We start from the raw sequence: 27546 nt of genomic DNA on the forward strand, positions 1-27546 counted from the left end.
CAGGTAGAATAAAACAAACATACAAATTAACACCTAAAAGTTAATATGCGGTCTTCAATAATTTCCAAATTCAAGCTTAACATGTGCTTAAGTATATTTCGTATATCCAAAGTGTCTGTATTTATAGTATAATAGTATAAAACAAATGCTGATGAGCATATTGCATTCTATTTGTGAAATATCTTGAATACATAAAAATATAGAACTTTCAAATGATGCGCCAAGTTATGCAACAACCTGCATCAACAAATTATGATATCTACCAGAAACAAGCTTGATTGAAATTTAATGGTCTGGTGGTATAGATCAATGTAAGAGATTGACGTACATGTAATAACGGGAACATAATGGGATTAATCTTGTTTTTAAAGTTGCTGCACAATTGTTCTGCTCCTTTGCATTTCTTTTTGGGGGAAAATCCTATTGAGAATATTTCAATACTGAAAATAGCAAGGAATTCTAGAATATTATAGTGTAGATCGTTGAGCGAAAAAGAATAAAAGGTTAATGTGAATCAATGTATATATGTTTGAAATCAACATTGTAGAAACATAAAAAAAAAACATCGAGCCTGACTGAAGACTCCTCTCGATATTTTCAAAACTTTCAAAATGTTATTAAAAAAAAGGTGTCCTGTACTTATTTTTTATTTGTTCATTTCATAACTTCACTTTTAAAATGAGTTGTGAGGATCAGATAAAACACAACCCAACAACACAAGAAAATCATCTAGAAAATATATCAGTCTGCCAAAACTTTTCTATTCTCAAGTAATTTCTTACCAAGTTCTTTGATATATACCTTTGTATGTCCTATTGATTATGTATTGTCTTGCCTATATGTTTGTTTACTGTGTTATTGTCAGACAATTTATGACCGTGTATTGTTGGATTTCTTTGGCAGATAATAATAATAATGTATGATCAGAAGCTGTGTTCTTTAGTGCAGAGTGGTTGACTTCTGGCAAAGTGTTCCGCTATAACGGCACTTAGTTCTGTTTTGAACTTGAAATGAGGCAGGATTTTTTTGCTCTACGTTGAAGGCTTTTCTGTAAATTTGAGATGAAAAACAACATAAAAAAGCTGATTCTTTACTGTTTTTCCTGTGCTGGAAGTGATTTTGTATTACTGGCAAAACATTTTCTATTATCTATTTTTTTTTCCGAATATCAAACAGAATTAACGTGCGGCTTTTAGAGTAAGCTACGTAATGATAGTGGAACACCTTAACAATTTTTGTAAAAGTATGAAATTATCGAAATGTTCTAGGAAAAAGTTTGGCCTTATATTCAAAGTTTTTTGTGCTAATACTTCTTAGCAAATGAACTTCCTACATCTTCTAATATTTCAGTATAGCTTACAATTCGCGCGTATCTAATATAATTCATTCTTTTGCTTGTTATGACGACTTCTTGGCAATGAAATAATCATGATGAATCATTTTGTAGAAAGAAGAAAAATTGTCAATAAATATGGATAATGATTTCTAAATGGAGCATTTCGTTATCACCTCGTCGTAATCTGTAATTTAAAGTCAACAAGATGAAAATTCAATTTACATTCTTCAATTTGAAATCTTCCCTTTTAGTTTGCTTCATCTGTCAGCTTGATTAACTGTTTAGCTTACTCCGGGATTAGCTTGATTGATAGGAATCGCGCCTCTCATAATTGAGCCATGCCATCACTGTTCATTGAAAAGTTTACAAATTGATGGATAATGACTTATCCAGATTCAGATTCACATATAGATGCATAGTTTTGGTCTACTTTGATCGTGTAAAGCAATTTTACTCATGTTTATGTGCACCATTGCAGACTCGTGTTTTTAACAGATTAAAGATCATTAAACACAATCATTCATAAAAAGAAGAAACAGAAAATCAACAACCCATAAATTACAAAAACAAGCGCTTAACTGTAGTTGAACTCTCAGACTCAGGTCATAAAGTTAAAAATTATGATTAATAATTAAAAAGAAAAGAGTAAGTGCCGAGACAAGATGTATGGACAGATATATGCGACATAAAATGTTCAGAGGTCACGAGAGTTTATTGAAAGATTACAATAACAGTTGTGTTGACTATATAAAAAAAGAAGATGTGGAATAATTTCCAATGAGCAAACTCTTCACGAGAGATCAAATTGCACAGACATTAACAGTTATAGGTAACCTTAAGGTCTTCAACAATGAGCAACAATGAGCAAATCCTACTCAACCCAGCTATTTATGAACGAGTATCTGTCAGTAGCTGCTTACTGTACATCACAAAAGTATAGTAAAACCATTAAGTATATTGTATCGACTTTGATATGTGACCTTAATATACAAGAACACTTGTGCTTCCGTTTTGAAACCATTAATTTCAAACTAATTATGAACTATGAATAAGACAAGAGTGACCAAATTGTTAAAAGGAATACATGTAATATTTGTATATTGGAAAGGATCGAGTCATCCTCATGATCAATGTATATAGCTGAACAAACTAACACGAAAGCTACATATTAACATTACAGCAATTCTAAAGAATCCAACTATGAGCTAGATATTTATCTCCGTTATCTGATCTCTGGTAGATAGTTATTTCACTGGCAATCATACCACATCTCCTCATTTTAAAATTGTGTGCTATTTAAAAAAAAATCTTGTTCTTTATTGGCATAATGTCTGTAAAGTGAAATATGGTCAAATTGGTCTTCTTTCAACCGACAGTTAAGTCTTTGCCAAAGTGGGACGTCTGTGGCTGCGCGGGTAATAAGTATGAATCAACGTCTGATGGGAATATGGACGTTGAATCCGATGCCTCGTGTAGAGAGATTGCTGTGCTTTTGCACGAACTAAAATTTCATTGCATTTTTCAAGTTTTCGTTATTTTGTACGTTCAAACATCTTACAACATGGTTCTACGTATACCACTGTGATACCATTTTGTCATAAATATTGTCTACAGTGTATATAAAACAAAGATTTTAGTACTTTCTACTTGTCTTTAGTGGTACAACATGCATGACGAAATCTATTACATTGGCACTTAAGTAAGAAAATGATGTTGAATTGATATTTGTCTTGGCTCCAATGGTACCTCGTTAGTATAGTATTGTCAATACTTAAACAACTCTCAGTTAAAGAATCCAATTGGAACTTACAATTACTAAACTACTTACAAATTAATGTTGGGGCGTTTCATTTCCTTTCATTTTCTTTTTTTAATCTTTAAAAACGGCAATTATACAATCTACTTTTTGCAATCATTAAAAGATGACTATTTCAAATTGAAAAGAATTCTAATAAGTTTTACATCATTTGATGATGAGACAAGATATTAAGAACTTGTGTCGCTCTTTTTTATTAATAATATATTTGACTGTCAAACACCCTTATTTTTAAACAACATCAACTTGCCGTGTACTCTAGATTAGTTCAACATATTGATATTGCTTGATTTGACATGGTCAAAGATTTAGTAAAACACAAAATAATTTATAGCTTGAAGCTGGCTTCATGTCTGGTGTCTTACTTTAAAGGTGGATGTCGAGTTTAAAGTTCCCCCTTTTGCCCCACAAACCAACAATAACAACAAAAACACAAAACAAACCAGGAAACCAGGTGCTAGCAGGTCGCAGCTTTATACGACCGCAGAAGTCGAACCCTGAACAGTTGGGGCAAGTATGGACACAACATGCAAGCTTAATACAGTCCTGAATTTGGATTGTGATAAAAAAGTTGACACAACATAGGTTTCTGACACAGAATGAATGTGGTCTAGGAACTTAAACTTAAAAAACGTTTAAACTTGACATTTACCTATTATGGTCCAATATCCAAAATCAAAATACATGGTTACATTCAGCATATCAAAGAACCCCAAAAATTCAATTTTTGGAGAAATCTAATAAAGTTCAATTTTTTACCTCGATTTGGGCTAACTTGAAAACTGCGCTCGTCATCAAAAATCGAAGTACCTGTTAAGATTCAGCATATCAAAGAACCCCCAGAAATTCAATTTTTGTTAAAATAAAACTAAATTTAATTTAGGACCCTTTGGACCTTAATGTAGACCAATTTGAAAACGGGACCAAATATTAAGATTCTATATACACGGTTAGATTCGGCATATCAAGGAACCCCAATAATTCAATTTTTGATGAAATCGAACAAAGTTTAATTTTGGACCCTTAACTTATTCCTAAACTGTTGGGACCAAAACTCCCAAAATCAATCCCAACCTTCCTTTTGTGGTTATTAACCTTGTGTGTTTAAATTTCATAGATTTCTATTCACTTATAATAAAGTTAATGTGGGAAAACCAAGAAAAATGCTTATTTGGGCCCTTTTTAGCCCCTTATTCCTATACTGTTCGAAATTAAACTCCCAAAATCAATCCCAACCTTTCTTTTGTGGTCATAAACCTTGCGTTAAAATTTCATAGATTTCTTTAACTTATACTAAAATTATTGTGCGAAAACCAAGAAAAATGCTTATTTGGACCCTTTTAGGGCCCCTAATTCCTAAACTATTTGAAATAGAACTCCAAAAATCATCCCTGACCTACCTATTGTGGTCATTAACCTTGTGTTTAAATTTCATAGATTTCTATTTACTTATTCTTAAGTTATTGTGCGAAAACCAAAAAAATGCTTATTTGGGCCCTTTTTGGCCCCTTATTCCTGAACTATTGGGACCACAACCCCAAAATCAATCCCAACCTTCCTTTAGTGGTATTGAACATTCTGTTGAAAATTTATAGAGATCCATCCACTAAAACTAAAATTATTGTCCGGAAACTAAATGTGTCTTCGGACGACGGCGACGACGCAGACGACAACATCATACCATTATACGATATTTTTTGCGGTCGTATAAAAACACAACAATAGAGGATTGTACTGCGCCTGATTGACACACTTTGAAAACTTGTAATAACTTTTTTTGGTTAAAGACAAGATATCTTTTTGCAGCTATAAAGATGGTTTTGTTTTCAATGATTCCACCAAACAAAATTTTGCTTTGTTCTTTCAGAGGACATGTTTGGTTAACCAGAATGAGAGATTGCATATGGAGATTAATGTTTCCCCGATATTTAAAACCTTTCATTTTTAAAAAGAAAGTGTCAATATTAAATCACGATAGACTCGTATATCCGTTTTCTTCGTCCGATCGTTGCGAAAAAAATAGAACCTACCATATACTATTCCCTGGAAAGATTTGCTCAAATTTAGTTTGGTGCTTTCATTCTATTTAGATGATAAGAATGTTAATTTCGAACGTATACAGGGGAAACAATTCCAACACAGACACTTCAGAAAGTTGAGAATGGAAATGGGGAATGTGTCAAAGAGACAACATCCCGACCATAGAGCAGACAACAGCCGAAGGCCACCAATGGGTCTTCAATGTAGCGAGAAACTCCTGCACCCGGAGGTGTTCTGTTTTCTAAAGCAACGACCAGACAATCGCTAATCATTGGCAAGAATCATCTTGGTTTTTCATGAATAAAGTAGATACAAATACATTTCAGAAACATAAAAATATACAAGAGGCTGTCAGATGTTCTGAATAGCACAATATTTAACGTTGACACGTAAGATCAAACTGTAAAAATCAGTTGAGAAGGGTTCGATTTATCAGAGCGTTTTGAACAGAAAAGTATATTTAAAACAAACAACTTGTAACTTATGAGGTATTTTTTGTGATAACTTGATGGACGATATTGCTAAGCCTTGTCCCTTTTTTTTTTTTAAGTTTTTCACTTTTGCCCCTTTAACAATTTTACTGCTATAACTAGATCACCATTAAACTGACATATGCAGAGGAAGGCTTCAAGGACAGTCAGTATACTGGCAGTCACCAGAAAACATATAAAATAGTAAGAAAAAAAATAAAAGAAAGGCAATCAAATCAAGTCTAGATATTGCTATTTGTATGAAAATTTTGTCATATATATACATGATGATTTCCTCGACCTTTTTAATCTAAAGATTAGGAAATTGTTTATATAAATTCATACACGTAGTAGGAAAGAATATTAATGGAAACGCATTAATTTTAAAGTGTACTCGTATACGTAAATAATTGTTTACATAATTTTACGATGCATGTATTTGATTGATGGTTTCCTTATGTGCTGATTATGTAACAAACAACACACATTTCTGTAGATTACTCAACATATAACTTTGCCAAAATACACAAATTTTACACTTTTAATAGCATGCAGCGTAATGTATGTAGTATAGCATGCATATTGCAATAAATAAAACAATACTAAATTTGGCAAAATGATTTAGAAACCATCATGCGATAAAACAGTCATGCGTATCAATAAAAGTCATACTTGACTGAACAACGTCGTCTGCTCCGATGAATCGTTCGATGAGGTGTCTTGTGAAGACGTTTGTGAATAGTTCGCCGAATCTCTTCGGATATTATCTGGCTTTTTTGGTACAAATTTTATCGGACGTGGGTAAACTTGACTTCTATTTTCATTCGGCACTATATCTGGTTTCTCATTTCTTGTGAAAAAATCGTTCTTTTGTTTTTGTAATTGTTTGTCCTCATTAGAAATTAGTTCACCCTTTTTGGCTTTATTAACATTTTTGTTGTTTGCCAGTTCTTCTGTCATATTATTTTTAGTAGTTTCTGGGTCTGAATTACGGTTAAATTTATTTACAAGATTTTTATTCAATATTTTTTCGGGCGTCTGTTCGCGCGAATTTTTAGGACAACTATGTCGATGTATTACTCTTTCGGGTGTTTGCCCTTGCGGAGTTCTAGGACGTTTTTCGGGCCTATTGCGGTTAGGCGATAAATAGTCAACTTCAATTTCACTTTTTTCGACGTCATCAACTGAAGATTCTCTATGATTTTGTGTGATTTCTTGTATATTTGCTATATAATCTGCGAGTTCATGATTAAACTGCTTATCATTTGCACCATTTTGACGCGGTACTGAATGGCAGTTATGTCTATTATTCCGCAAACGTTTAGCATCTGGATCTGAGCTTCTACGTACATACTTATTTCTACTGCCAGAATGTATATCTGCAGTAACATTCATTCGCATGTCTTCCGACATAGGAGATTTACTGCGCTGGGATTCGTTCAGCGCTTCAGTGCTCAACGACCCCCTTACATTGTCGTGAAATGTAACACGTTGACCACCACTACGTCTATTACGACTTCGACGTAAAATTACGTCATTTTGGTCCATGTGTTCGTCATACTCTCTCAAAGGTGGCAGACTTATTCCAAACTTCTCATCTTCGGTTGACGGGGCAGTTTCTCCTTCATCATACCCACTTTCACTCGGAGTTATGTCCATACTTTGGATTGATCCGGGACGTTTTGGCTTTACCATTGGTAGACTAAGATCCTTTATGTCAATAGAGGCTATTGAAATGGACGGCGTTCGTGTTAGATTGTTACTTTTTATCACAAAGATAGGCTGTCCAACATTGGCATAATCTAGAATTCTAAATAGCCAGGTTTCTTTGATCGTAAAGATAGTCCATAAAAATATCCAAAACACTAAATAGCAAACTTCTATAATAACAGTTGTTAAAACTAAGGTGTCTTTCGATGTTCGATAAACTGATATCAAGTCATATAAAATTGGGCCTTTAAAAATGGCTAGCAGCACAAGAGTAATCATTGCAAATGTGTGGGCAATATGACCATTACACGGGCCCCTGTCTTTTAAAATTTTACGAGTATAAATTTGTGGATTATGCCTTCTGTCAACTAATTTGTATTTGTCGTAATATTTGTTAAATCCGTACTCAAAAACGGCAAATGATGATAACATTAAAACAATTCCGGAAACTATGAAGAGAAAAATGACACTTCCGCAACCAAGATTAAGATTTATATTTCCATATAAATTCGAATTCAGAGCAATTTTGTATAGAATCGAAAATCCGCTATACGAAAATATTGAATTCACACTCATGAATAATAGTTGAAAAACGAACACAATCGAAAGATATTTATTGGTGTACCAAAATACGGAGGCATACCTAATGGCATACGTCGCTAAAGAGGATAGGAAGTACACGAACGCTGCAGACGGTCGGTATCCGCCATTGTTTGAGGTAGTATACAATGGATGAATCGTTAAGTTTATGGTTGTAGGGGTGGCGTTCAGTCGAACTACATGATCAGTGAGTAATGGTCTGTCCTTTGAATATAAAAAGTCGACATCCGTGGACCATACAGCATCTGAAATAAAACGTAATGTTTAGATTAATTTATTTCGTTAAATTAAGATACTGATTGATTGATTCGGCTGTTAATTGATAACCCAGTGGCAAATATCTCAATGCCTTTCGTAATGATCTAACAAGATTAAACCGATAGAAACATTAATTAACAATGAAAATGTCTATTCGTGTGCTTAAAACCAATATTTGTATGTTATGTTCAATTTTGATTAGCAGCTCCTAAACGTTTGTATTTTGGTTTTTCAAATATGTTGTTTGACCTTGAGCTTTAATTTTCCGAAGTGTCATTAATTGTTGAAGATGATGCAACAAAATTGGTACCGTTAATGTTATTCTAAATACCGCTGTGATATTTGTGGTTGGCTTTAATTCAGTAATGTGTAAATCTGGCATTCTTGTCCAAATGTCTGTCTTGTAATTCCAGACATTACGTGGACAAACGTCTGAGATTGTCATACCTGCTCAAACTGATATGCAAACAATGAATAAAGTGCATACAAAATGCATATTTATCGCCAGAAAAGTGTTACAGAGTTGCGTAAATTAACATATTATTATATGAAAATTTAAGCAATTCTATGAATGTGCCAAAATGCAATTGCAGACAAAACATGATGTGACATTTGTACAACTGTCATTTAACGAGACATTAAACGATTAAGAAATACAATCTGATATAGCATTTCAAACATTTCTATATTTCACAAGAGGTTTTAAATTGCGAAAAGATAAATTCCATATACCCACAAGACACTTTTCACTATAATACTTGGACTTTTATACAGTATATATCTACAGTAGCTTATGTGTTCACACTTCAGTCACTTATCCAAACAGTTATAGCAATAACGATTCATAACTTTATTTTCAGCGCAAAAATAATAATAATAATAACCATTAACAGTCAAAATTAAGTTAATTGTATAATTATATATAATTTTTTTTGTGGTTTACTTATTTTGACCTATTATTTCGTTCTGACAGTCAGGAAGTATAACATAAGTTACTCGTGTAGCAAATTTTATGTAGTATCATTGATCTGAGGGTTAGAGAATAGATCTCGGAGGAGTTTAATGATGAAATGCAACATGGTTGGTTTCCCAATTCGTTAAAACCCCGATCTCGTATATTTTATATTTGTAACGTCTGGTTAGCAAATGGATATATATATTAATCAGTGGCTAAAATTTTCATTTGAGGATTACTGCTGGAATAAAACGTGATTAATGAAGGGAATCTTCTTAAGAGAAGTTTTACAGTATTATTGATATATCTTTTCAATCTTAATAGATTTCCACGCAGACAGATTGTTTGTATCCTTATATATCTTTTCTCGACGTAACTATACTTGTATGGTTATAATTTGTTATCTTCCCTCTTAAATAGTCTGCGGCAAAAATTTCGCTATTCTAATATAAGAATAAGGACATGATGTATGATTGCCATTGAGATAATTATCCACCAACGTTTCAATGACGTAGATGCAAGCAATTATATAGGTCACCGTACGGTCTCGACGAGTAAAACCCTAACTGTATAGTCCGTTACAAAAAAATTCGGAGACAAAATAAGAATAAGAATAAGAATATTTATTATTCCAATCGAGGGCCCTTGACGGGCAGCATAACATGTACACATAAAACAATACATCATGATTTGTAACAGAAAAACATTTTTATATACTAAAATGAAACAATAAAAAGTTCAGACAGATGTTATGATCTTCATTCTATAAAAATCACACACATTTAATTCCAGGGAGGATCAGAACCATAAAATTATTTCAATTATCATTGTCATTACATAGATTAATTAACATTTCGTCTAACATCTAGACATGTAATAATATAGCTCCCTTTTAAAATATATAAGTACAGACAAATTTTCATAAGTAAATAACCAAACAAATTTTGCCTCATTTGAAAGATATATAAAATTAGGATAGATACAGTTTATCTCCCGCTGAAAATATCTCCCCATCATTTTTGTATGCTGGACAACTAGTTATAAAATGTTGATCATCTTCAACCAGATTTAGAGTACATTTCTTACAATTTCTTACAAAGTCTTTGGTCTCTTTCTATTTATTAAGTTTTATACCTGTCTCTTTCTATTTTGAGATCATGTGCACTGATTCTAATTTTACATATGGCACTTCTCAATTGAAAATTGTTTAAAGATAGATAAATTTCTTTCGAAAAACAAGTTTTAAGTTTGAAATAAGTATCTAATTTACTACTCTTTGTATCTGTTCTTTTTGTGTTCCAAAATTTTACAAAACTATTACAAAGTTTTTGTATAAACCAGAAAACTGACTGCCTAATTCATAACAATGCAATTAACAAAAAAATAAAATAACAAACAGTGGTATAACCAACGACAACCTGAATTTGTACAAACACACAAAGAATGTGGCGGGGTTAAACATGTTTGCGAGTGCTCATCCCTCCTCCCCTTGTATTTTGAAGGTAGAAAGAGCTACTGAAAGTATTTTGATATTGATGTTATGTTTGTTTAATTGATTGATAATTGGTATTTAACAACCTAGCGGCATACAAAAGATACATCGTGACTATAAAGTTTATAAAAAAGGGCATGGCGTCTATTCATGCTAAACATGCTTGGGGGAAACACTATAAACATAAACTAAGAGAAAACATTAAATGAATACGAAATGAGAAGGGTGTAGGATTTAACACACAAGGGGGCAATAAACGGGAACTGGGTAAGGTTGGAAACTAAGCCCAGTATGGATCGGCCCTACAGTTATTTAACAAAATGACGTAGAAAGGCTAAACATTCTTACCAGTAAATTGAGTACAGTTAAAAAGTCGTAGCGGTGATTTGAATGACTTTATTACATAAGTTTAGATTGTATGTAATCATAGGTTTCTGCAGACTAAACGATTGTTGTCGAATTGGAATTATGTCAAGAAAACTATATGCACTATCAAAAACACTTTAATCTATACAGCACCTCTTAAAAACTTGTAAGAGACAAGAGTTATCAAATAGAGATTCTAATGATTGACTGAAACACCAATTTTGAATGCATTAATGATTTTTATCGTAATTTATAAACTTTAGAATACACTATAAAACGTATAAATTTTAAAATGAATTTCCCCTTATAAACATTTCAAATGTAAAGCAAGGAATTTATCTTTTTTAAATGACTCTCCCCTCTCCGAAGGGTCTGTTTGTAGCTGTACATGCACATTTCGTTGCTTTGGCGTGTCATTTACATGTGCTTGGAAGAGTCGGTGTATTTGGAAGACACTTGTAACATACTTTACATCTACTTTTATTCTCATAACATACTGAATAGTAATTAATAAAACAAAACTTATTATGTAACCTTTCTGGATCATGTCCAAACAACAACAAAAAATATAATTTTACTTCATTATATTATAAAAATGATTTTCGTAAGTATCTCGAATAGTAGGCGTCGTTCAACGTAATATGCAATTTGCGACTAATTGTTTCACGCAAAATAGATAAATTGCATAGCATTCCTTATTTTTATTTATGAGTTGGCATAACCTGCGGTAGATGTGGTGAATGATGTAAAAGCGACCTAAAATCGACGAGTATATTCCCTATTAAGACTAAAATGCAACTATGCACAAAAAGATTGTTTAATTTTCAAAATTCAGGGGATAGACCAGCGGCCAAAGCATTTTAAAAATTGTACAGGAAAATAATAAAATGTACTGGAAACACAAACTGTCGTTCAATCGTTTTCTTATTGTTGGGTTACAATCTCAGTGGCGTACCCTTCATCTCCTTTTATGCATAACCAAAACAAAGACAGAACTAGTTTTGGGTCCGAAATAGGAAATTTTCCATCACATCCTTAACATATGATTTGTTTTCCTTGCCATGAGACTATACTGTCTGTAGTAATTTCCTGGCAGATCACAAACATTGTCACATTATAACTTGGCTTGTCGACCTGGATTATTGTTATGCCCTTAACTGGTATCATAACTATAACAGTTTCGAATTGCACGATCGTTATAAGACGAGTGTACCAGACTTTGATTGCTTTCATTTTTGCGTCTTATTCTCGCATTATATTCACAGTATGCTGTCACAGTTTTCCAATTCTAAGCAGATCCGTTGCTGCATGTAAACACGACTTGAAAACATCTTACACCAAGATGTCTTTAAATGAAATTGAATACCCTGAATAAATCAAATCGCCGAAAGACCCCCTTTTAATTTATTGAAAATAAGCATGCTGCATTGACAATATTACCTTGGGGTAAATTAGATACACTCATTTGGGCTAAGACCCCTCAATGTGTATCTAATTCTTAACTAATGTATGTGTCTTCTACCGTCATGACTTTTTGTTGTTATGTCACCAAAGAAGACAAGCCCAAATGAAGTTACACAATGATGATTTAAAGTTATTAAAGAGACCAATGTCCGTCTTAAAACACACGTTGTCTATCGAACATGTTAGAAAGCAACAATTTATACAATTTATACAAAAAGTAAATTGTTATGGTCTATAAAATATGCATCTTGTCAATAACAGCTGTTTCAGCACCAGGTATCCGTCCAAAATACCTGTTTATCAATTAACCTTACAACCTGGTTATCAAAACAAAGTTGCTAAGATCAACACAAACTACATATGATTAATATAAACATATCACAAACAGTATCATCCACAGCTGACCTCAGGTGTGGGGATAGTAATGCCTACTTTATACAATAATCCTCCTCCAGGGAACGTTCAATTGTTTAGTCTGGTAATTAAGCCACAGATTAAACTCAAGAGGAGATCAAAAAGGGGATCTGGTCATTGGAGAGGGTTTCAAGTAGTTCTTCTTTACCAATAATCTCAATTTGTAGAGGGTATCAAGTAGTTTGTTTTTAAACATTAAATCTCAATTGATCTATCTGTTTTGTAACAGCCTTGAGTATGAACGTCTTTTTGAAACTGTTACCTCTAGTTATATCATTAAACGGTACTCATTTTACTGTAACAAATTCGTAATTAAGGTATTTCAGTGCTGTTCGAAGTAAACTGAATATTGGAAAATCCAAAAATAATATTCAAATATTCAAGAGCTGATTTAGCCTAAAAAGAACAATTTACGGACAGGCAATCGTAGCTTTACATTAGGGATGTGCGTTTCTTTATTTTAAATGATTTCCTCAGTTTCTTAAAAGAATATTTCAATGAGACAATTAATATACATAATTGTCTTCACTAATCATGCCTATGATGACAGTACCAAAGTACTTAGTTTATGGTTGGTGATATCCCGGGGGGACTTAAAGTCTACAAGCTATGAGAGAGGTGTCGATCATACTTTAGTAATGACATTAAACATGCAGCATTGATTTAACTACATTTTTAGACGCACCTACTTGATGAATAGCAATATCCTACTCTTCCGGGTAAAATTTCATGTCTGATATACAGAAAATTACATTAAATTTGCATATTCGTATGCTAATAACTAAAGACAGATAGATTAAGCATGTAAGGTTTTTGTTTAAAGAAATGCGAAATCGGCATTAGATAATATTTGTTTCGTATTAATTACAGATGAATAATATTACAAAGGTTATATATACAAGACAGAAACGGAAATTAGAAATGTGAGGATGGCTGGAAAACAGCTGTAATGAAGTGAGAAAATATTGCAATATCAGCAAAGATAATGACTATATGTACCAACGCATTTGGAATATATTAATTTTAAAAAGAAAGAAATCTTAAGTCGATTTAATGCCTAAATAAAATGAACCAATGTTATTGAAATTTTAGCCTCAACAAGTAGGAGTGAACCTGTCTCGAGTTTTAAAAAACGCATCAAATAAATGTTCAATTCATTACAATTTCCCTATCATCCTGTTTAAGACCGTTATCGTACATCATATAAACTTCATTGGCATGCTGGTTTGGGATTTAACTGCATTATGTGATGTTCAGAACACATTAAAGTCTATTAAGTTTGTCGAATGCAGAGACATATAATATATTAAGTGTCAAGACTGTAGAATTAATTGGCTTCTTGGAAATTAAAATGTTTAGAACTGTGACGCTTGTTACGTTCGACATTGTAATACCAACAGGAAGACCAGCAAAAAGTAAAATTACAAAAAATACAAAATTGAACACCGAACTCCCAAGAAACATTTAAAACAGAAAGTCCCATTATCAAATGGAAAAATCAAAATCTCAAACACTCCAAACGAATGGAAGACAACTGCTACAGTCTTGACTTGGTACAGAGAATAATAATATAGGACAATTTTGTTTTAGTCGTTCTTAGTCTCTCTCTTATAGAATAATTTGATCTTACAGTTTGGTCGTGTTTAACCTCTCTCTCTCTCGTATCACAAATTGGTCGTGTGTAATCTCTTTTAATTGTTTTTATCTATGTGTCTATGCAAATCAATATTCTTTTGCCTTATTCATGTATGCTCTGTATGCCCCTTGTGGGCCCTTAATTGGAAATAAAATATGTTATGTTCTGTTCTGTTCTGTACAATTTTGTTGTGTTTTATCGCTTTCATAGCACAGTTTGGTCGTTTTTAATCTTTCTCTCGTATCACAAATTGGTCGTGTGTAATCTCTTTTAATGTACAATTTGGTCGTGTTTAATCTCTTAATGTACAATTTGGTCGTGTTTAATATCTCTCATAATGTAAAATTTGGTCATATTTAATCTCTTAATGTACACTTTCGGTCGTGTTTTGTCTCTCTCATAGCACAGTTTGGTCATTTTTAATCTCTCTTAATGTACAGCTTGTTAAATTGGAAATTGAAATATGTGCCATAAAATTTCTAGTAATTCAAATTGATTTAAGAAATTTCATTAGAAATCAAGGCTAATAGTTTGGGAAATGAAGTTTTTATTGATTTTCGTTGATAAGTGCTAAAGTTAAAACATACTAGTTTGGTCGTGTTCAATCTCTCTCTTAATGTACAATTTTGACGTGTTTAATCTATCGCAGACGACAGTCACTGTTTGTCGTGTTAAATTCCTCTCTTATAGCACAATTTGTTCGTGAGTAACTAGCTCTCTCTCTCTCTCTCTCTCTCTCTCTCTCTCTCTCTCTCTCTCTCTCTTCTCTCTCTCTCTCTCTCTCTCTCTCTCTCTCTCTCTCTCTCTCTCTCTCTCTCTCTCTCTCTCTCTCTCTCTCCCTCTCTCTCTCTCTCTCTCTCTCTCTCTCTCTCTCTCTCTCTCTCTCTCTCTCTCTCTCTCTTCTCTCTCTCTCTCTCTCCTCTCTCCTCTCTCTCCTCTCTCTCTCTCTCTCTCTCTCTCTCTCTCTCTCATAGTACAAATTAGTGGTCGTGTCAAAGACACTGTAAATTTTCGTTCGAGCATGTGGCATTGGACAAAAGTACCCCTTTTCTTTCTTTTAATTTGTAATAAAATGCTTATAAAAAAGTGATATAATTGCTAGAGAGACAACTCTTCAACCGAAACCAAAAATCATAGATATTAACTACTATATACGTATGTATGAATGTTGCATATGATAGATAGTAAACATATACTATTTTGTTTACACCCTGTAATTACCACACTCAGTACAAACTAATAATATAAGCCAAGACAAAAAAATGGTAATAACTGTCAGAAAAATAATATATGGTTAATATGCACAGCTGTTGATGTAGTACTATAGTAGAGAAAAAATGCTGAATTATTTCAAATACAGATTGTCCTTTCTGACGCGTTGAAATGTAATTTTATCTACGAGGTAGACGAAAGTCGATGATTCGACCTCAAAATTTCAGGAGGACTAGAGTTATTGTTATGAATTTTGAATGTCTAAATAACATCGTACCCACAATTTTCTCGTTTATTCTATCGAATCTTGTTACTAGTAATTGATAGAACTGAATATTTATAGACATATATAAAATGTAATCATTAGAAAAGTATGAGGTTTTGGCGTACACTTAAAAAAGGCATTGCTACGCTTTTGGCAGTCGGGCTAATATCGTCTACGAGATCGTTATCATAAACTATCGTCAATGAGTTCGTTATTCGTAATTTTCGATTGTCAATTGAAACGCTTTTTTCTTTGTTACTTATATTTTTTGTTTATTCTTTGACACTGACTACTTAAAGTGTATATGAAAATAAAGTATTATTATTTATGTTATTGGACTATGATCTTCTTTTGGTTCGCTATAAAACTATCGGATGGTAGTTCGTTATTAGACTATTACTTTCACTTGTCTGCTGTTAAATGCGTTTCCACTGGATAAAAAAACAACAAAAACACAAGCATCTGCCATTTTCCGATGACCTTGAAAAACTGAATTACATAATCTGCCTAAAAGTTCCAATTTAATGTCTTGAAAATCTCATAAAAGACTATAAATTGTAAATGTTGAATGATTTATTTGAAATTCACAGAGTTTGGATTTATACTTTAATATGATAACATACGATAAAACCTTTTTGACAGAAATGAATCTCCCACGTATTAATGGCGTTAACAAGCTCTGTTTTCTAAATCAAAAGGTTTTGTTTTACCAGATGCCACAACTTGTGGATTGTTCAAATAATTTCACATACTGTTATGGTATCTGATAGATCACACGCCCTCTGACAAAGAAATTCAAGAACTTCCGTTTTACATCAAATTCTTAAGAATTTACAGTTTTTATGGTTTTGGCGGCTAAAAATAAACGCAGGGAATTTTCAAAAACTACGAAGCCAACGATGCGAGATTAGATATTTGTGCACGATACAAATCAAAATGTTAATTTAAAAGACATTTTTAATTAAATTAAAACAAAACTTTTGAGTACGGATTATCCAGATATATACATGATTATACAAAAACAACATTGCCAGAAAAAAGAACGCTTTTTTTCACCCATATCAACGTCATACTGATGAATTCAATGTTAGGACAAATATTCGTATAATTTTATTTATATGATATTTAATGCATCCTGTCTATAATAATAAGTAAACAAAAACAAGAGACTATGCTACACATTCCTTCAGGCGTTCTAATGGCGAGCATGAATGTCTGAGTTACTATTTTATCAAAGATAATACATGTCAAACATAGTAACAATGACATTACCATTCGATGGAATCTCGATGACTTTACCGATCTGTTTCAACACATGTTCAAGATAGAGATGATGAGGAATAATTGGCAACGGAAGATCTATCAGGGTTTTTTTTATCATATAATCGTCATGTCTTTGCTTTGGTAATTTCCACTTTAGTTAAAGTAAGCTGACATACAGCAATCACGTCACTGTTAAGCAAACATTAAGGGGTAAAAAGGCTGGGTTTATTCAAAAGAGTAAGTGATTAACAAAAAAAAAACCTCATGAAATTGTGTACGCCAGACGCGTGTTTCGTCTAGAAAAGACTCAACAGTGACGCTCGAATAAAAAAAAGTGAAAAGGCCAATAATGTACAAATTAAGTCAAGAGCATTGAGGTTCCAAAACTCCGAAAGGTTTTGGTAAATACAGTAGAAAATCCGTAGTATTACGAAAAATGAGCTACCGTGGCTTAAACAAATATGATTCTTCGTAGATTCATGGTTTTGATTGAAAAGATTGTTTTCATGAACATGTTTCATCGAGAACATTTATAAAAGTTGCAGTATAAGGAGACCCAAAAGTTTAAACCTTTTTTGTATAATCGGCCCAAAACAAGATAGAATGCTTCAATGTACTATTACATATTTTTTTAATTACGAGTTGCAGTATGCAGAAAATAACCAAGCATTGTATGTATTTGTACTCGGATTGAAAGAATATATAAATGTCCGCTATGACCTCGCATTCTTCATGTTTCTAGGCGTCATACAATTTTTATATCGTGCATGAGACAAAGTTCAGTTCTCGAGGTACGATTTTTTTTATATCAAATTGTATTAATAAGTGATATACGAAATTATCTTAAACGTCCGCCAGAAATTAATGAAACCTTCATTTTGTTCCTGTTTTATGATTATTCTGACTGCACCTGAATTGATAATTAATTTAACGCCTTACAGCTGATAAAAAGATAAAAGAACGAAATGCATATTTTCGCAGTTTCTGATATTGGTAATTGTCAATGCATATTTTGTGAAATTATGAAGGAATGATAGTATGAGATTCACATTTCAAGAGCACATGTAGGATTTTTCTTTTGTACTTGATTTATCTTGTGGTGTCGTATAAAAATAGATGTTGGGTAAATTATAGTACACCGGATAATAGATAAAAAAAAATATTTCTGTTAATTTGACTAAGTCTTACAACGTCACAGAAGTCGTGGTAAAATGCCAATTGTCAGCAGCAGACGTCGATAGATGATGAATAAATAATATTGATGAAATTTTAATTTTTGGCGGGAAAAGATCTGGTACTCAAAACACAGGGAATGAAGGGTGTATCTATGCCGAAAATCATTTATCAAGTACGCATTGCAAATATGCATCATCTGCACTCCTATCACATAGAAACCTGACTTGAAATGTAAATTATCATACAGAACATGATGCCTTAAGGGCTGAAAATTTTCTCTGGGCATTCAAAATATTAAGGGTAATTGAACAACTACAAAAAAATAGTCCGGTGTAGAAATCTGGGATTACAGTAGAAGCTAACAACTTTTGACGGTTTGGTTGATATCATTACAGCGGAAGCTTACAATTTTTGGCGAAACTAATAAACGCCCGACTATTTTCACATGCAAATTGTGAAAGATGAAAACACACTCAAAAAAAAAATAGCCGGCCATGTACATTTATAAAATAGCCCTTGCATGTTTCATTATTACCCCAAAAAAACACGTTTAAAAAAAAGGTTAGCTTAACCGTGGAACTGTTTTCTAATTCAGTGTCTAATCTTGCATGTATACAATAAATGTATATGCAAGACAAATATATCGGAAACTGTATTATAACTATTACACAATATAACTGTAGTCAGTATAACATTAAAAACGGTGAAGATTTTCGGAATGAAATAACTGGAATTCTAGTTTGAAAATAAAAGATTTTATCGCAATTATGTTTATTTTAAAGTTTGTCTCAAATAAGACGCAGGCAAAGAGTAATTCTAATGATGTCAAAACTGTAATAAAGTTTATAATGTAGCCGTTATGCATATAATTTATCAGCATACACGTTTTGAATCATAGTTGTGCAGCTGTATAATGTTATGATCATTGTAATGGTTTAGAAATGTTGATCATTTGCGACTAGAATTTCTTTTATATGCAAACATAAAACAGCCCAATTTAGAACTTGAACATTAGTCGAAAAACTTAACTCATGTCATATTACATGTATCAATTTATTTTTTACAGTTTGTATAACCAGAAAATAACAAACGGTGTAATCAAACTATAAAAAAGAGTTTCTTTTTCAGTGTTTTGTAATTCCGCTTAGATAACCAAGAAAGTTCGAGATCTCCTACAACTTCCTCGATTTAACAAAAATGAAAATTCAAATTTGAATCCAATGTGAGCTTCTTGAATTTTTGTTTAATGATGTTTCAAATATCAAAATTATCTAAAAATTGTAACATTTTTTTCTTCAGACAAAGGCTATTTTAATGTCAGATGATTACACATTTTTCTGCTATTTGTTTTATTTCTATACGCCGCTGCAAAAAAAATAACGATATTAAATAATAGATAAACATAACAGCTTAATAATTTGAAAATAACATGCACAACAGTTATTGCAACTACTAATACCATATAGAGATGATGATTTAAAGTTAATCGGATTTCTCAAAGTATGCAACTTGGTGTGTAACAAACAAAATCTTATTTAAATTTCTCATTATAATAAATAACCGTTGCACAGTAAAACTTTAAATATCGTCATTTTTCCCACGAACTTTCAGTAAATTTTTATAAGAGTCAACTAATTTGCTTTCAAACCATAACAATCGCATTTACGTTGCATGAGAAATTTGAATCATTTTAGATTATTATATGTTTGCTCATTTTATTTATTTATTTATATTCAATGTTTATTGACACCTTAAGAACTCCTTTCATCAAATAGTTTAACTTTATAAGTATACATAATCAAATTTTATTCCATGTTTTCATTGTATGCTTTTGTTATATACCTATTCGTTATTAAGAGCAATCTGAATGGCACGTGCAAAAAAAAGTAAAATGTGGTAAACAAGAGATTCTGAAATAATACAACAGAACGTTAAATTATTTTTGTAATGCACCTGCTTAAATTAAAATGACGTTAATTTATTGAAAAATAAGTTATAGAAACTCCAGTTTCCTCTTGTTGTGGTTAAAGCGTTGGCGTTTCGAAGTGTTACCCTTAAACATGTTCAAAGTCAACTAGTGCTCAGCTGTTGACAACGAAAACACATATAAAGCGTTAAATGGCTTGGACTTTTTCGTTATAGTGTTAACTCTCTTTTCCATAGCGACATACACGAGCTACAAGCAGCTGCTTTGTATGCAAAAAAGACATGCATGCAACATGTGCAGCTATACTACTAAATACGTCTCAGTATAGATTGTCTAATCAATTATTTGTCATTCTGTTTTGTTTGACTCGTACATCATGCACAAACCTGTTACCATATGGGCTTGTCTTCATGCACGACTTGTTGTATAGTTGTTTAAAACTAGATATACCATTGTAATACTCAATTTCAGCAATTCTTATTTCTTTTGAAGAGTTTCGACAGTGATAAGCATGCTAATTTAATCGAGATTACAAGAAGGCGTGGTTTTTAAATCAAAAGTACTTTCTGGTCTTATTCGGTAGCTGCAGACACTTTAGATATCCAATAGCCAGTGTTAATATACTTGTGGCTTTAAGTCTGAGTTTTTCCGATGATATGAGAGTTTAAGAAAAAAGGCGTTACCGGTATATTCAATCAATCAATAAAGTATATTTAAAGATCTTATCCATGCAGAAGTTGCAATCATTTGGTTATACTTCGTTCTCATTCTTCGAAGTTTTTTCTCTCTCTGTATACTGTTGCTATATAACACTGATCGTAATATAATAGAGGAAAGTTGGGTAATTCAAAGACTACCATTTTAATTTCGCAACATTTTTATATATATGCCACAAGGTAGAATCGTCTTCGTAAGTTATTTCAGTTGATTATTTACTGAGTGTGGCAAATCTGCTTGGTTTAATAACTAACATACTTGGGGGAGATGTTAGAGTTTTGTGTGTCATTAATTCAACCTTACCCAACAGTTCTGTTATTTTTTATCATTTGTATAGATATTTATTATGCTGTCTTTTTGTTGAAGTTGATAAACGTTAGTTTTCTAATATTCATGAACATCATGATGAATTGATATCATTTATGTGAAATTCATAAGGCCATTGATGGCAAAGAAATCTATCACTTTCAAAACACTATGTGGCGTTACTATTGGCGTAATGCGCAACGAGACAAGAATGTCATTTGCATTTCCGTAAATACGTTTTAATAGTACAATCAACCAATGAACCGTTTGATATCATCTATATTTCTCCAATCGTTTTAAGTTTAAATTTCAAAGAGTGTGACAATATTTCTGTGGTTTCCCGTGAAAGAAGAATGTAAATACAAAAGCGGTTTATGATCCAATCGGACACGTGTATGGTTACAGTCGTACGGCTGACGTCAAGCAGGGTTACATTTTAAGCTGCAATATGCAATGAATAACATGTATCCCACGCGTCATAAAAATACAATCAATTAACAAAAGACATCAATTTTAAACGTTTTATACTTAGTTCGGACTTTTAAGAGAATTCTTAACAAAACATATACCAACTGTAAAATATGAAACTGTATCACTATTAATATTTAATAAAGGAAACCGATCTTGAGACATTTTTCTTCTAATATATTGACTTGAATATATTCTTTCGGAAAAATTTCATAAAACAAATGATGTCGATACTTTTAATTCCGGCGTTGACAAAGATGAATAATTACACGTCAAAATACATATCGTTACAATTTACATTGCAATCCCTAGGGATTCTTTGTTCATTTTTCGCTAGGCTTCTTTTGAAACGGATTTTAAATAGTTTGCCTTGTCGAAGATGGCCAAGTTCCAAACATTTCTTATAATCAGTCATTTTCAAAATTTGGCGTTAAATGTAGTTACTCCTTTTAGACTCGAGTTGATTAAAAGCTTGAATATAGTATAGTATGTTGACACCTGTCTATTGTTGAAGACCCTATAAGGTTATTGACCTCTATGATGGAAGTTGCATTTCTATTGGGTTTCTTTTTAAGTGTGTTTGCCGGGTTGCTACATCTCATTTACGTTAAGCCCACTTTCCCCTCTATTCATTTCAATGCAATTTTCCTATTCAGAACGTTAAGGTGTGTTTTAATTTGAAAAGAATGGTTACTTATTTTTTGACAAATATTGTTTCTGTTAGCCGGTTCGTTATTGCGTTTATGTTGTTGGGTTATGTTGTAGGTACCGTTTTTAATCATTTGTTTACCGGCTGACCGTTTCGTGGGAACGAATCATTGACATAAATCCCAAATCCAAATTGTATTTATCTATATTACAAGAAAAGCATTCGAAACCATTTTTTTTCAAGTCGATACTCCAAAATAATCGTGCTTATTGAGGATAACAATCTACACTGGAAATGATGCAGTTTTAAGGCCACAGAATCATACATGCATGTTTATTAATTTATTCTGGTAGTTCTAGAAACGATACACATAAACATGTTTCTTCAATTCGTTGGATACCAATAAGAAATGTCATGCATTCTGGATAGTTTGTAGACATTATTTGTCAATATCTTCATAAACATACCGTTTGTCAATTGTTTCCAAATATTACGTGTATTTCAAACATTTCAATACATGGGGAAATGTTTCGCACCACCATGATTTTTCTCACAAACCAAAATGTTATGCAGGATAAAACTGTTTTATGGCTTTAAACGTGTATAAATCATAAATTCTAATACATGTATAGGTCGTTGTGCACGCAGGTTCTCAGGCCCGTAGCCAGGAATTTCCAAAGGGGGGTTCGTTGGACTAACAAACTCGACTTTAACAGTCACAATTCGAACAGAACATCGACTTTAACAGTGCTTATTTGTTTTCAAGGGGGGGTTCTAGACGATTGATCTCAAGTTTTGCACCAGGAATGACAGAGTACTACAACAACACCAAAAGAGAATACGGAAGACGACAGCATCGTTTCCGTATATATGAACGGTGGTTTAACTGGGTTGCTGACATTGTAGTTTTACTGATTGTAACCACAGACACATATTTTTGTTTTCCGAACAACAAGAATGGTGCTGCTGAACTTTTCTACTTGCCGTAAGCACCCATATCCTCTTGTTTTTCGAAATTTATGCTTCATCAAATTCTTTATTTTTCTTCAACCTTTTTAACTTAGTTATGCCTGTAGTACGTATAACCAAATGACATAATTCATATACTCTTGGGATCATATATAATATCACATATATTCTAATATTTTGGCTTTGTAAGGGTGGTGCGATACTTTTTTAAGGGTGTACATAAAGGGCTTTTACGGGATTTTAATAAAGCAACAAAACAACGAGAATCATATCAGTATCATCCTCAAACAATAATATTGCCTCCTTATGGGATCGTTGAGAGAAAAAGCTCAAATTTGGGCCAGGTGCTTTACAAGTATATATGCATGAACAGACATATATTATGCCATATGTTTTCCACATCTTTTATTTTTATATCACTATAAATTATATTTCTTTATTTAAATGAAAGCTGAAAATGCTTACTCATTGCTAGAAGTCAAATAACATCCAAGGATTTTAACGACTTGTAGTATTTTATTGCTGTTTTTGCAGCAATTGAACCATTGAAATACCTAAAACGCACAATTATTCAATTTAAACGAATTATACCTGTAAACCGTCAGACTACAATTTTAAAGATTTCTTTTATTTTGAAAGCTTTGTGCTTTAAAAAAAAATGCGCCCACATTTAATAAAAAATAAAATTGCACCTTAAACACTGTTTTACAATTTAATCGTTTCCATTGTTGTTAAATACTATAATTTTGTCATACTTATGATTATTGTGGGGTTCGAGTTTCGGTACATCCTTGATTATGGTGATAGTTTACAGATTTTGTTTTACCCAGTAAACCTGATAAAAGTGAATCAAATTCATAAATTCATTCAGTATATAGATAGATAACAATTAAGACATGAAGTTCAGCTAATTGCATTCCTGTACGTTATTGCATTCAGTTGTTTTAATACTAGACCTATCTGAAACATTTCTTATTTATGTATATGTACTATAAGCTGGTTAATTTTTCTGGGTTACTCAGTCATTTCGCCATTGACTTGATATCGAATTATTTATCATTATACTTGATTCGTTAAATGTGCATAGTTCATATCGTGGAAAAACAATCTATTTTTTTCGCGACAAGTCGAAAACATTTTTTTCTTTCAATTTTAGCATTACATATAGTGGCAGCTAAGGGTGAAACAAACAATTTTTTTTTTCTCAGAATCAAAAACAAATTATTTTTTTCTCCAAAAACTGGAAACAAACTTTTTTTCCAAAAAAAACCATAGCCCCCCCCCCCGAAAATCAAATGGTTGCTGCCTAATAGAACGAGAATCGCAATAATAATCGAACCGAATAGTACATGATTTTTTTCTTATTTTGTTTAAAAATTCTACTGGAGAATTGTCTTGACATAAATTTGCACCAAGATTCGAACCGAAAAGGCTTTTTTTATCAGGGAGGAATCAATGCAATACTAATGTAATAGAGGAAGAGGGTTGGAAAATACCTTATCACGTATGCGCTAAGACATCTTGGCAACATTTCTTCAAAATATTTTATTCAAATAATCAATACTTTCACTTCAAGTTACGTGTAATATACCCCCCTCCCCAAAAAAACAAAAAAAACCAAAAACGCATTCATTTGCTCCAACTTCAAGTTATACGGATTTCTGCCTGATATTTATTTGTTGTTTGTTTGCGATCATTTTCAACATTCAGAATATATAATACAAACAATAAATTTGTAGTCATGATATCTTTTTCATAGTTGCGTGTCTTCTCTTGTTGTCTGATCACACCACTTAATGAATTCATTCATTATAACTGTTATGATTGATTTATTGTTGGTTGCTTTGCTTTATGTCCAGTGGCAAATAGTTCATGCTGTTCAAAGCGACAAAAAAGAACATGTAATGAAGGAAACTATAACTGTATTTTTCATTTGGATTTTGAAAAAAAACCTATGAAATAAACTGAATCCACCTTTGTGAGTGGTATTTCATAAACTAATTAGGTATGAGTTCAATACTGATTAATGCAGCGTTTATCTCATATTAATGAATTATTTATCGAAATGCAAAGCAGGGAATCTATTGTTTAGGTCCAATGTGTCCAGAAGTTGATTCATCATCATTAAGAACAAAATCGAACAGATGGATCAAATGTGATGACCACATGCCATCAGTAATGATTTTCTTGCCAGCTTTTCACGTTAAAAACACATTTCGCCATAGCGAAAAAAATATCGTATTAGCCAAGGTGTCAACAACAGCAATGTGAAATTAGTATTGCTCTTAAAAAAAAGATGTAGAACCACACGTTGGACGTTTTTTACCACCCATTTAGTTTTACTGTTCGATATTGCTCAGATTATGGCATGTATGATGAGTTGAACAACAGTATAACTTACTATTTTTCTCCGGATATAATGAGTAGAAAAGCAATACATGTATCACAGTTCTGTCTTACTCCTTATATGAATAGATTAACAATATGTCTACTCTATTTCCTCCGGAGGTTCTATCAACTGAGAAAAATTATAAATATTAAAAACTAACAATAACAACCACAATGTTAATCTTAAAATAAATACTAACCAGAATTTTGATGGCCATACTTGACATCCAGTCCAGTTAAAACCGTGTCTGGCAGGATCAGAGAAAAGGCAATAAAAAGATGAAGGGTTGGTGCAAATGGACAGAAATTCCGCCAGATCCTTCTAGTCAGCTCTCTCTCAAATCTATCACCAAAAAAGTTCGTTTGAGCGGTTAGAGCATGGTCTCTCCCTATCTTGAAACCGTCATTGGCATAGTTTCCAACTCGAAAAACACTGAAGAGTATAAATAACGGTAAAACAAACAATCCAATAATAGGAAGGCCTAGTCTAACACCATATCCGCTCCGATATGTCCCGCTCCATTTTTCGTCCAATGTTGTCTCGTATGGTCCTAGGTATGAATAGCATATGTAACACTGGGCAAGAGTTGCAATAACACAGTATACGATGGATGACAATGAGTTAACATAACTCCCTCTCGGCTTCAATAACATGTTTACGGATCGTTTCTCCGGTCCAAAGATATATTCCTCCTTTTCGAGATGTCCTTATATCTGAATTTGGAATTGAATGTCTCAATGGTTTGGTGTGTTTTATTCAGTCCACTTAATTGGATTATTTCCCTTGATTTACCAACAGTTCAAAAGTTCAATTTGTATATTTCTTCAAGGTTTCAATTTGAAACAGAGATGTATAACATTAGTATTCCCATGTTGGTTTTTTGATAATACTGTTATGATAAGAAAAATCTGGTATTCATTGACGAAGTTCTAATCACTGAGAACGTATAAGTTCCAATGTATTATCCCGCTAACGAGAAAATTGCAACACAAGAGACTTCATGCTGTAGATAATTTTTACTTTTAATTCCTCTGTTACACAATGCGATTAATGCGGCGTAAGGTGCTCCTACATGCATAAGTATAAACTATTTTCGTATTAGATTGATTTCCATGGTAATCAAGGCGTCGTTTGATCAGAGTTTTTCATAAATCACATCATGTATGTCTTTCTATTGTCTACACATCTCTACTTTGTAATGAACCGCGACAGTTGTTTGTTTTTTCCAAGGAGAAAATATTCACATGTTTAGCTGTGGTAAATCATCGCTATCTGTGCAAGCGATTGGTTCCTATCAATTTGAACCAGCCAGTGGAACTTCTTCTCTCTGAAACACAGGAAATTAGGTCTAGGATCAGTGAACCACGGAGCATTAGTTTAAGATGATGAGCTTAGTAAAAAGTGATCAAGATAAATTAGCTTAGGGGAATCGATTGGCAGATTGGACATATACAAATACCATATAACTCCTTTTTATTGGAATAACAAACAAACTAATTAGATAGTTTTTGCGACAGAAACATCTTTTCATTCCCATAGTAGACTAACGAAATATTTCAAACAGAAAGGAAGTTTCTTTCTAAGCAATAATCAGGCTTTACATCTTTACACTTAAATAAATACTATAGTAGAAGCTTATATTCATTTT

At 32.5% G+C, this 27546-nt stretch overlaps 1 protein-coding gene across 1 annotated transcript in view; it reads right to left on the minus strand.

The window, feature by feature from the left end:
- Window positions 1-27546, minus strand: part of LOC139520338 (uncharacterized) — a 39089-nt gene that overhangs the window by 7110 nt on the left and 4433 nt on the right. The window contains exons 2-3 of the mRNA XM_071312898.1: window positions 26098-27225; window positions 6335-8217 (exon numbers count right to left, since the gene is read on the minus strand). Of these exons, the coding sequence (XP_071168999.1) occupies window positions 6335-8217; window positions 26098-26551 (2337 nt within the window). The 5' untranslated portion in view covers window positions 26552-27225. The remainder of the gene's footprint in view (window positions 1-6334; window positions 8218-26097; window positions 27226-27546) is intronic.

Source organism: Mytilus edulis, chromosome 4, assembly GCF_963676685.1.
Source record: "Mytilus edulis chromosome 4, xbMytEdul2.2, whole genome shotgun sequence".
NCBI classification, from domain to species: domain Eukaryota; kingdom Metazoa; phylum Mollusca; class Bivalvia; order Mytilida; family Mytilidae; genus Mytilus; species Mytilus edulis.